Source organism: Vicugna pacos, chromosome 16 (assembly GCF_048564905.1).
Source record: "Vicugna pacos chromosome 16, VicPac4, whole genome shotgun sequence".
Classification (NCBI taxonomy): Eukaryota; Metazoa; Chordata; class Mammalia; order Artiodactyla; family Camelidae; genus Vicugna; species Vicugna pacos.
The window spans coordinates 45,950,528-45,962,795 of NC_133002.1; the positions used below are offsets into that span (position 1 = coordinate 45,950,528).

At 38.4% G+C, this 12,268-nt stretch overlaps 1 protein-coding gene across 2 annotated transcripts; it reads left to right on the plus strand.

The window, feature by feature from the left end:
- The first annotated feature begins 78 nt into the window (after positions 1–78).
- CCDC43 (coiled-coil domain containing 43) lies at positions 79–8,268 on the plus strand. 2 transcript variants are annotated; one of them, XM_006217464.4, is made up of 5 exons: positions 79–354; positions 4,035–4,122; positions 5,311–5,446; positions 6,777–6,835; positions 7,903–8,268. In XM_006217464.4, the coding sequence occupies exons 1-5, from the start codon at positions 151–153 to the stop codon at positions 8,088–8,090; spliced, it is 675 nt and encodes a 224-aa protein (XP_006217526.1). In that variant the 5' UTR covers positions 79–150; the 3' UTR covers positions 8,091–8,268. The 2 variants fall into 2 exon arrangements, with proteins under 2 accessions (XP_006217526.1, XP_031541307.1); XM_031685447.2 differs by having other exon boundaries at positions 93–354; positions 6,777–6,888.
- Positions 8,269–12,268: the final 4,000 nt, after the last annotated feature.

The following is a 12,268-nucleotide window of genomic DNA, read 5'->3' on the forward strand; positions in this document are numbered from 1 at the left end:
CCCGGGCGGGTCACTACAGGTCGATTAGGCTCTACGCCCGGCGTGCGGGGGCGTGGATTTCCTCTCCGAGCTTGCGCAGTGGGCCCGCGGCGCGGCCCGTCAGGCACTGCGGTAGGCCGCCCTGGGGGCCGGCAGGACCCTGGCCCCAAGATGGCGGCGCCCAGCGAAGAGGCCGCGGCTGCCGCCGGCGAAAACGATGGAGTGGGCAGCGGCTTTGGATCGTGGCTAGACGGAAGGTTGGAGGCGCTGGGAGTGGACCGAGCCGTTTACGGTGCCTACATCCTGGGTGTCCTGCAGGAGGAGGAGGAAGAAGAGAAGCTGGACGCTTTGCAGGGTATCCTCTCTGCTTTCCTGGTGAGAAACCCAGACACATTCCTTTAGCCTCTTGCCGGCCTCTGTCAGTACTTCGTATCCCCTTTCGCCTACCCAGTGTCCCAGAGGATTAGTGGTCTCACCTGGGAGAGGAATACTCTTTTGAGGTCTGGGCCTCGTGGGAAGGGGATTGCTTCCTATCCAGGGTTTTGGGAGCCGGAAGGTTGCAGGTGCATAAGAGAGGAGAGGTTTCCCCTTATTCGTAGGGACAAGGCCCTCTCAAATGCCATAGCTGAGCTGGGTGAGTATTCTAACGAAGGCATTGAAATGTCTAAATGAGTTTTACTCTAAACGTCTAACGACTGATTTCATTCTCATCCGTTGACAGTGTTCAGAGGTGGGAATTAAATGCTCTGGGATGTCTGTGCTCTCTAGGAGGCTGACAAAAGCCCGCAGGAAGTACCTAATCAGTTTCCTATTTTGGAGGTAGGAGTCCAAAAACGGTAAGGTTAGGCTTTAGAGGTCTTTTTATGCCTAGGCAGAAATGAAGCAAACATTGTGCTTGATCCTTTATTGTATTTGCGGTAATCATTGGGAGTCGGGGAATAAGACAGATCAGAATTTTAGAGAAGAGAGAGAAACTTGGTACTTAACCTCTTAGAAGAAGATTCAAGAATTAAAAAATGTGTGCTTTAAACTGTGTTTAAGTAGTAAATCACCAAGTTGTCCACTTTTCCAACCTGATCGTTTCTGGTGCCTTCATCTCCACTTACACTTACTTGGTGAAAGTGCCGTTCATTGATTGGGCACATGATTGAAATATAACACTAGTGCAGCTGTCCCAGGTCCTCCTGGCAAGGGCGCCCTTTTAGTTCCAGAGCCTGCTCTGGTGAGATTGACCTATAAATGGGAAAGCCATAACACAGCTTGTGATGCAGCTTGTAAGTTGAGTGGAAATACAGCAGAGTGGAATAAACTCTTTTCTTGAACTCTTACATTGCAGGTTGTAAGGGGAAAGAGTAGGAGGCAAGCAATTTAAGGTAGTTTTTAAATTTCCTGCTAGGAAGTTTCTAAAGATTCCATGCAAGAAAAGTAACTTGGGTACTCATTGATACCTGCTCTTTGACCTGTTCTTTTCATTATACCATTACTTGAAACTGTATGTCTGCTGATGAAGGCAGTCTTTTGGTAGAAGAGTTATACAGACCAGATTTGGTTCTTTATATCTCCCGTTTGCATAAACTGCAGAAGACAAACTCATTTTTTTTTTTTAGGCGGCTTTGTTCTCTCCCTCTGTCCAATTCACACACGATGCTTAATTTTCTTATAGGTTCCCCAACCCTTTCTATGTAGAAAATGACTTTGGGGAGATTTGGACAGGAATTATATGGTGAGGTAGGGGTTCTGTCCATGAAACAACTGAGGAGCAACTTTACAGGGCAGCAAGGCCAAAGAATATGGTATAAATCAAACATGTAACTCACAGTGCTGCTTGCTGTCTGTCTGTCAGTAGAGCTGCCTATAAAACTCCTGACTGTTGTACCAAATCCCATTCTAGGCAAAACAAAAGGCTTAGCCAAGTCAGTCACCATATTGGGCTAGGAGTTAATATTAGGAATTAAGTTTGTCAACAATTTGAGATAAGATTCAAAAACAGTATGTATAGTTGGGAGCAAATGACAGTAAACAAAAGCTTCCTATCACCCTTCTCTTTATTCTTTCTAATTGCACTTGCACTGATTGAGTCATTCATCAGATTTTTATTGATGGATTACTCTCTGCCAGCACTGCCCTAAGTGTTTGGGGGTACCTCAGGGAACAAAGCAGACAAAAATCCCCACCCTCAAGGGGGTTATATTCCAGCAGAGAAAAACATAATCTGTAAATTATATAGCATGTTAGAAAACCATTAGTGCTAGTAAAAAAAGGAGCATTGTAAGAGGATCAGGAGTGGAATGTAGGGATGAGTTGCACTTTTAAGTAAGGTTGAGGGGAGGGTATAGCACAAGTGGTAGAGCACATGCTTAGCATGCACAGGGTCCTGGGATCAATCCCCAGTACCTCCTCTAAAATAAATAAATAAATAAAACCTAATTATCTCCCCCCCAAAAAAATTTTTAAAAATTTAAGTAAGGTCATTACGTTAAGTAGGGTATTACATTTTTTTCTTCCAATTTTATTGAGGTATAATTGACATATAGCACTACATAAGTTTAAGGTGTACAGCATAATGATTTGACTTGCATACACCATGAAATGATTATCACAATAAGTTTAGTGAACAGGCTATTACATTTTATGGCAGCTGTTTATATACCAGCCTTCTAAATTGTGTCATGAGGCTAGGGACTGTTTCTTATTCATCTCTTAGCACTCATCTCAATGCTTTGAACATGGCAGGAACGATCTGGATGAATAAACCAACAATTGGAGGAATGAACTATTTTGGTTTGGGTGAGGAGACTGGGGGAATAAACCACCTTGTCCTCCAAGAGTGCCCTTTCTTTTTTGCCTCTCCATTCCTTTTCCTACCCTTTATTATATTCCTCTCTCTTCACTTTTCCTGCTGGGGATCCAAGCACAGCAGGAACTCTGCACCAAAGAAGTTCTGTATGTCTGGCAAGTGTACTAAAAAGACACAGCGTAGAGGATGGAATCCTTTGTTGGGTACAAAACAAAGATATCTACAGTATGTCTGTGTTCTGCCTCTCCTCACTTTTCTCTGAGAGATGGTATAGTATAATGGTTGAGAACATGGACTGCTTGGGTTGAAATCCTGTTTAATCCACTTATTACTTGTCATCACCTTGGGCAAGTTACTAACCCTCTGTGCCGTGGTTTCCTTATCTCTAAATTGAGAGTAGTAATAGTATTTACTTCATGGGATTGTTTTAAGAACTGAGAGTTCTTATGTAAAGTATTTAGAATAGTGCCTGGCACATTAGTAAAGGTAAGTACTGACAGCTCATCGTGAGGGGCAGAACATGAAGATGGTGAAGGCAGCCATAATGAAGATGGAAATACCCATTTTTGTTAAAATGCCTATTCTTTGCCAAGAAGGGAAGGCATTTTATCCACATTCTCATTCACCGTCACTAAAATCCTGGGAAGATGTGAAGCTTAGAAAAGTTAAGAAGCTTGCTCATAGATCTGGGATTTGAATTGAAGTCTGACACCAAAGCCAGCATGCTTTTTGTCATGCCATGCTAAGGAGGAAAATTGGTTGGCTTGCAGAATATGTATACTTATGTAAAATGGACAGAGGGATGGTTGGACAGCAGACCGTCTACTTACTTAACTCCTCTTTATTGTGGATCAGCAAGCTCGTGCATATGTTCCAGCAAGAAAGTTGATAAACCTTGTTGAATGTACTGAGTATATTGGCCAAAGAAGATTTCACAGGATAGAGTTTTGACTCAAGCAACAGGTTTTTGCTCCAAAAGGAAGAGAAGGCCTGCCCTGAGTTTGTGGAAATCCTTTCTTTCCCCTGGAACTTGGCAGGATGGAGTGGGTGCTCCTGACCTAGCAAGTATGGATTGGGACTCATATACAGGATAACCGCTGAGTTCCAAGCCTAAGAAGAGAAACAATCTCTATTCTTTGGTTCCCAAACCCTCCCTGTGATTTCTTCTCATGACCAGCAGGGGGAGCGCTGCCCTCTTCACAGGCTTTGTTCAGGTTGAGGGCTCTCAAGAAATTAATTGGTCTACTTTTCCAACCAGGAAGAAGATTCCCTCCTTAACATCTGCAAGGAGATTGTGGAACGATGGTCGGAAACTCAGAGTGTTGTCACCAAAGTGAAAAAAGAAGGTAGAATTGGAGTTTTTATGTCTAACTTTCAACAATCCTTGGATCTTTTACAACAATTTTGTACTGCTCTTAGGGAGAGTTTTTAGTTTTCTCCTTTGGATCCTCATTTTCCCTAAGATAATTTAAACTGACAAACACCCAGCAGTTTACCTTAACTTATTAACTGAACATGGTTTTCTTTTCCCTTTTTACATTTTTCCACTTCTGCTGACCATGATTATCTTCATTGTGGTTTTTGCTTTTTTCTTTTTCATTCCTCTTTCCCTTCTCCCTTGTAGATTTGCTTTGCGGGTATAGCGAAAATAACTATATTTTCCAACCATTTTCATATTCTCATATCATAACACAAATTATGATTGGGCTTTTGCTTTATTCAGCTGAACCATTCGCCTTTTAAAATGAAAGAGAGATAGGCTAATATACTCACCATTAGGACGAGAAATCAATTGCAGAAAACTCAAAGTATAAATCCAAACTTGAATGAAATCTATTCTAAGCTACCTGCATGGTGGTTCTCAGTCTTGGCTGTACATTAGGATTGCTTGATGTATGTTTAAAAGTGCTGGTGCCTGGGCCACGCCATGGACTGATATATAGAAACATCTCTGGGGTGGGACTCCAGGCATTGCTATTTTTTTTTTTAAAGCTCCCCTAGATGATTCTAATGTGCAGCTGGGCATGAGAATCACTGACACCATTGCCTCTTTTCTTTGAGAATGGTGGTTAATAGATGATTTTATTTTAAAATAATCTAAGAATTTCACCTGGCATAATTATCACCATGGAGGAGACCAGCCTAAGGTGATGCTAGATTGCTTCTTAGGTTTTTGGGTTGAGAGGGGAGAAAGTTGCATGTTTGGAGGCCTGATTTTTCTATGGTTCTAATGCAGTGCTTTTCAACCTTTTTTTTTTTTTTTAAAGCAGCAGAACTTCAGTATATAACACAAGTAAAAGCAGGGCTGCTCTGATTGAAGACGGATACAAGACCTAAAGCCTGGCCTGCATGGCCTTTCCTTGCCTTTCTCATTGGCCCCCGAGGCACCTCCTTTGAACCCCAGGGCTCTAAGGAGTCAGCAGATGCCATTGCCTTTACTCCAAGCACTGCCTGGGTGGACTAGTGGTTCGGTGAGCGTATTTCCTCTCACATACAACCTTGTTGTCCCTCCCTTCCCTCCCACCACCTCCCAGATGAGGTCCAGGCCATTGCCACCCTCATTGAGAAGCAGGCGCAGATTGTGGTGAAGCCCAGGATGGTGTCAGAAGAGGAGAAGCAGAGGAAAGCTGCCCTCCTGGCCCAGTATGCTGACGTGACAGATGAAGAGGAATATCCTTTCTGAAGTCTCTGTGCTGTTCCCTCAGGCTGAAGCCATAAGCATTTGTTGGTTTACAGTGAGCTTTGTGAAGTTGCCAGTTCCCCTCTACAGGTTAATTTTCTCCTCTAAAATGGCAGTGATCTACGGCCCTTCATGGGTGTGAGGAATGATGTTGGAATGGTTGATAGTGGACTTAACACAATCAGTATGTTCCCGGAAACTTCAGTGTGAAACAAATCATGCCTTAATGGACCATTTTTATTGTGTTTTCAGAAAATAAGATACAGCTATGATTCTTTTTTTTTAATTGAAGTATGGTTGATTTACAATTATGATTCTTTGTATAATACCTTTCTATGAAGTATAGTGTTACATGTATAATCCATCTTTATATTTTTTCACAGTTGATAAGGCAATTGAGGCACTAAGAGATGAATGGGTGATTAGAGACATTTATAGAATTAATAGCAAAACCAGGACTAGAACCTGGATTTGGATTCCCAAATTTGGGGCAGTTTCATTTGAATCTTTTTTTTTAAAAATATTCCAGTGACAACATAATTAAAAATGAGACTGAACCCTCAAAGCAACACCAGAATAAACCTGGAATTTGAATGGGGACTGGGTAAAAAGACAGTGTTGCTTGAAGGAGAAAGTCTTGTTCCCCGTGAATTTGAAATTTGTCTAGGAAGTGCTTAGCTTACTGAACCTACTTGAGTGGAGTAGATGTCATACCAGAAATGACAGCTGTCTAATCACTAGGTTAGGAAAGAATTCTTGGGCTCTTTTGCGCCAACTTCTCTTCTAGTTTTCCCTCATGGTTTTTCTTGCCAGGTTTGGCAGAGCTGTGGTTCCAATTACAAAATCTCATTTCTTAGGCCAAAAAAGAATGATTTAAGCAGTGGGTCTCCTGGAGGACTTGTTGAAACAGATTGCTGGGCCTTGTGTCCCAGAGTTTTTGATTTAATAGATCCAGAGAGGGGTCCAGGAAGGTGCATTTCTTACAAGTTTTCAACGAGTTTGGGGAACCATACTTTGAGAACCACTGTTTTAGAGGTCATCTTGCCATCCCCTGGCTTCCAGGTAATGTGGCAGTCCACCCAGAGCAGCTTAAGTTTCTTTTCAGCCTCTAACAGACAAGGATCTTAAAGAAGCTCTGAACAGTCTTCCCCAAGTTGAGACTTTTAAAGATGACTCGGGTTCACCATCCCATCCCTGACAGAGTCCTTCCATTCATTCACCTTCCATTTTCCTACCCATTGGCTTATTCACTATTTTCTGGTGTTAGGTTAGGAGGTGCTAACCTTTGTTTTCCATCCGACTTTCCTTAACATCACTCACTGAAGCAGATGAGAAGGATGATTCAGGTGCCACCACGATGAACGTTGGTTCTGACAAATGTATCCTTCTCTGTGTCCATCACCATGTGTTTCTCCAAAGAATCTTATTGAGGGTCAGTTTTTATTTTGCTGTCATTGCAGGGAGACTCCTGTTACCTCCAAGAACACATGTCAGGCCAGCATTAGAAAAATATTGCAGTTTTAATCTTTGTCCTGAAAGACTTGATAATTCATTGGAAATAGAGCACAAACACTGAATACTTTCAGCTGAAAACATGGACAGATTGAAACATATGTGCTGAGGAAAGTCCCTACCAACAGAATCAGTTATGAGAAACTTCCTAGGGAAGGTGGTTTTAAAAATCCACCTTCTTAAAGGTGAGGAGTATGGTGGATTATCAGAGAAGAGGGGGTTATTTCAGGGAGACTTACTTATTTTAAAGCACTAAAGCAGAAAAAAAGTTATGTTTTAAGAGTAAAGAGGAGCTTTTCTGGTAGTAACAGGTTATGTTTTAAAGTTGTAAGAAAGGAGGGGTAAGGTTTTTATACCTGTTGGTTTAACTTATTCTTTAAAGTGGTTAAACTTATTATTTTTTTAGAACATGGTTTTCACTTAAGTTTTAGTGGTCTAGGGAAAAAAAGCAAATTTTCACTTAAACTTTAGTGGTCTAGGAAAAAAAAAGATAAAGCTTAATAAGGTTAAACAACTTATTTAACTCTTTTCAAACATTTTAATAGTGCCAAGTACATAAAATTTTGCCAGTTACATTAATACTCTAGTCACTAAAGGTAGCCTAGATACTCCTAACAATATTCTGCCATTGAATCCTGTAAGTACTTTACTCTAGAGTGAAATTTTATTTTCATAAAATACTTAACATTCAGATTTAGATAAGTCTAAATGAGATTTTTATTTTGAGGGTTAGTTTTAAACTTTAGTAATGGTAGCTTTAAGATTTCTCATTAGACCAAAGGTAAACATAAGGGTTTCGTTTTTTTTTTTTTAAGACTAGGGATAGGGAGAGAGTATTTAAAACTCAGCATGTGGAGAGATGACAGCAAGAATAAGGAAAGAGGGTAGTTGAGGCCTGTGTAACCTAAACCCTCATCCCTTAACTCACCTGTAGCTCTATTCCGAAACACCAATGTGGAAGATGTCCTCAATGCCCGGAAACTGGAGCGAGACTCGCTTCGGGATGAGTCCCAAAGGAAGAAGGAACAAGACAAGCTGCAGAGGGAGAGGGACAAACTAGCCAAGCAGGAGCGCAAGGAAAAGGAGAAGAAAAGGACACAAAGAGGGGAGCGAAAGCGATAACCTTGGTCCACTCTATTCTTTCTCCTCGTGAACTTGGTCAATGGGAGAACTGGTTGTGCACATGTGTATTTAAGAGAAATGAGAGAACATTGCAAAGTGGTTTCCCAAGGCATTTCCCCTTTTGTTTACATGGTCAAAAGGAAAATTACAAACACTTCTAATTACAAAATGTGCTGTCTCTGTGGTGTGGGTAATCAGATTATTGTAGTTGATGTCTGTACCAAAGATCTGGAATGGGGGCAACCTTTATATTTTAATCCTGAAGTCCTGTACTCCTTTTGGCCACTTTAAAAAGTCTTCCCTCACCTTGGATAAACAGCAGGAATGTTCAGAAAGCTGAGTTTTTATCGTGAAGGAGCAGAATCATGACCACTCCCTCCCTGAGGTGAAATGTAGGAGTGTCAATTGCTTCGGAAGTAGTATTCCAAATGTATTGTTTTATGGCTGAAATAGGAAGCTAATGAAGAGCTCTGTCTGGATCTAGATTTTTATGTTACATGTCAACAAACTAGGAAAATGAGAAGAAGTTACTTGGTGGATATTCTACATTTTAGGTTTTTTTGTTCGTTTGTTTCAGCCTATGGTAGGAAACAGTATCTTTTAAATAGAGATAGTTAAGTATTTTTCCTCATCTAGGCTGTGATTTTAAGAAGGATGTGTCAGTATTGAATGCAAGAATATCATTGTTAGCTAGATTCATTTCTTATAATCATGAATCCTCTTGAGTGCTACTAGAGATTCTAGTCTTGATCTGCCCTAAAACATGAGTATAAAGACCTACCTGCTAATTACAGGTTTAGAGGAACTCTTTTAAGGAAGAAACACTGGAAATCTCTGCTAACACAAAGATATTTAAGAGTGTACATAGTAGTTGCTCAACAAATTTATTGAATGAGTGAATGGAAAAACTGGGAGAATCAAAAGTGAGCAGTAACTCTCCTTCATTTCTACTTTTGTCACATGTCACATTCAGTTGTAAATAGGCCTTTCTCTACTTCAGGCAGCAGACTGTCAAGCCTGAAGAAAGCAGTTTCTCTGACAAGACAGAAAGTAGATATTTTATACCAGGGGTGAGCAAACTACTGCTGGCAACCAAATTTGGCCCAGTCTGTTTTTGTCTGGTGCAAATGTAACAATGGATTTTACATTTTTAAAGGGTTGTAAAAGAAAAAAATACGTGACAGAGGCTTTATGGACGTATAAAGCCTAAAATACTACCTGCCTTCAGAGAAAATGTTTGCTGACCTCTGTTTTATACCATTAACCATGAGATTAACAAAAATTTTTACCTTTGTGCAGAAGGTAAAAAGCATGGTTAAGAAAAAGATGTGTTACCTCTATACACTCCTATAACCATGGCATTGCAAAAAAATTTTTAAATAACCACCTTAAAAAAAAAATAAACTATTTAAATCACTGTCTTCTAATTCATTCTGGTTCCTTCCAGCTGGAAGTGAATTCTGTGTGGATAGTCACTTAGGAATGTGTTGAACTTTACTTACATTTTGATTAGCCAAATGATTTCTTCTGTTAATAGAACCTCTTCCTGGAATCCATAAATTCTCTGCCTGTTTTTCTTTCTGTGAGGTTGGATATTAGATAAGAAAGATTACCTTCTTTTTTGGACAGTCAGTAAATTGGCTTTGAAATTTTGAAGTACCGTTGGAGTCTTAGTTTTATATGTGGCTGTGGCTACAGATAGCATGAGAGAGAGCCTGTTTTAATTTAATAACTGTTATTTTGTTTTTTGGTTCATTCTCACCTTGATTTTGGTCTTTGAAGCAGTCAGGTTATATCCATGGACCCCTGAAGGGTACTGGTTTCAGTCTGTTATAACAGTAGGCAGTTATTTCTTTTGGTACTCTATTAGATAGATTAAAGTTAAAGTGTATGCTTGAATTAATGTTTAATAGAAAAAAAGGATCAGCTCATTAGGCTTTGAGTAAGGTTAACCACTTGACTCAGGTGCTAATAAATCCTTTATATCTAAAATATTCAATATTGCAGAAGAAATTTTAAACAACCATGTTTTCTATTGTATGATTGATATTTTAGGCTAAATTCAGGATTTCAGTCATAACATTAATTCCTAACCCTCCAAAACTTTAGAGTACCAGATTATTCAAGTGGGAAGGACATTGATAAAATTTTCAAGGTACATAATTTTCAATCATTTTTATATAAATTGCTTTGGCAACTGAAAAAAAATTGAGTATGCCAAGTTCTTTTGGATTACAAGCAATGGGGGCATTGAGTTTTATCAATTTCACTATAAATCCTGTCTGATGCAAATTTTACAACATTTTCGTAGGCTGTAATTCAGAAGTACAATACATAAGAACCACCCATTAGAGGGTATACAATAGAAAGGGACAACCAACTAATTTGAGAGTTATCTGCAGGGTAACGTGATTAACAAAATTTCACATTTTTGTGTTTGGTTTTTGTTAACTAGCATTTCATTTCTTACCACTGTCATGTAAGGGTTCCCCAGAATTTTTATTCTGATTTGCTTGGATTAGCATAAAGGCAGAGGAAATTTTTCATATCTGAAGGAAGTCAGGTTAAGTCCAAGGATATTGGAATGGTATTGGTTTATTATCTACCAGCATTATTACTTGTTAATAATGAAATTTAAAACTTAGCACCAGTTATTATCATTTAAATGAAATTTGATTGGTTTTCTGACATGAGTGACTCTTAAGGTTAGAAACTAATACAAAGTAAAAAAAAAAAAGTAACTAAGTATTTTCAACAAAGTAATTTATTTATTTTTCTTGAGAGACTAAATTCAGTACAATATTTGTTCTCATAACATCCAACGTGTCTTATATCAAACTTAACCACTTTCTATGCAGTGACTGTGGTGGGATGATCTATTTTATTTAACTACCCTCAATGTAATTCATTTGGGTAGTTCTAAGCATTTCAGTGATCAAAATGTTTCTCCCTACAGTTACTCCTGCATCCTCAATCAGTTTCTTCTGCACATCATCTAAAGAAAATTTATGTGGTGTGATTACACTCCTTTTTTTTAATACCAGGATTTCTAAAACTAGGAAAAACACCAACATTTAAAACATTAGTGTTTCTAGTCAAGGATAGTTCAATTAAATTTCATCAGTACATTATATTAGAGTTTAATTCATGCGAGAAATGTTAAAACCCAAGATCTTCTGAGTCACATAATACCAGCATTCGTATTAATGAATAAATACTCGGGTTCCATACAAAGATAGTAAGTGATGAGAAACAGAAAAAGCCAAGCTTTCAAGTGCTCTTTTAAAAAAATACAGAAGCAAACTAATGAACACAACTACACAAAATATACACTAACCAATTGCAAACTAAACTAGTGAAAGATTAACCTTAAAAAAATACATTTTAGAACTTCGTGATACCCTCATAAAAGGCAGCAAACTAAGGGTATTAAAACAATAGTCATTATTTTAGTTACTGTGCATCAAGTCTAAAAGGTCCAGATACAGGAAATATTTTGGTTTTGATTCAATTAAAATATTTTAAAACTGGAAATATTTAATAATTGATAGTATAATTAAATTGTAAAGAATATACACAAATGATTTGAACAGGTTTTATATTCAGTAACTTGCATGGTTTTTACACTGGCACTTTTGTCACTAATTTAGGAGAATCAGATGCATTTCCCTCCATATACTTAGGCACTAAGATTTCAAATTTATAAATAAGGTAGTATTTTAAATATTAAACTTTTATATGAATATTGGGTTCATCCTTGTTTTCCTTTGTTCCCTAGGTATTATCCAGTTTTGAAAGGAAAACACTTTTATATCACAATCAAAACTTGTCTTTGTTACTAGACTGTAGCCATAATTGGGTTACAGTCACTGAAGATTCATTATTTGGAATTATACTTACTAAGGCAGACCTACATGAAACTTATTTTCTAGAAGAACTTCACATTTGCATTTACCTGCACTGCAGAATGAGTTTCAGTAATGTTTTAGTTGTTAGGAAATACTTAGTTTACTTAAACTTGTTATCTTTGACTACCTGGAACTCCTAGAGTAGTCAACTTTACCTTTGAGTTCTCTTTAAACTATATCTGATTCATTCCAAATAGAAGATTTTTAAATAGAAGTTAGACTTCTTTAAGGTATTAACTTTAAATCTGAAAGAAAATTAATGTACTGAAA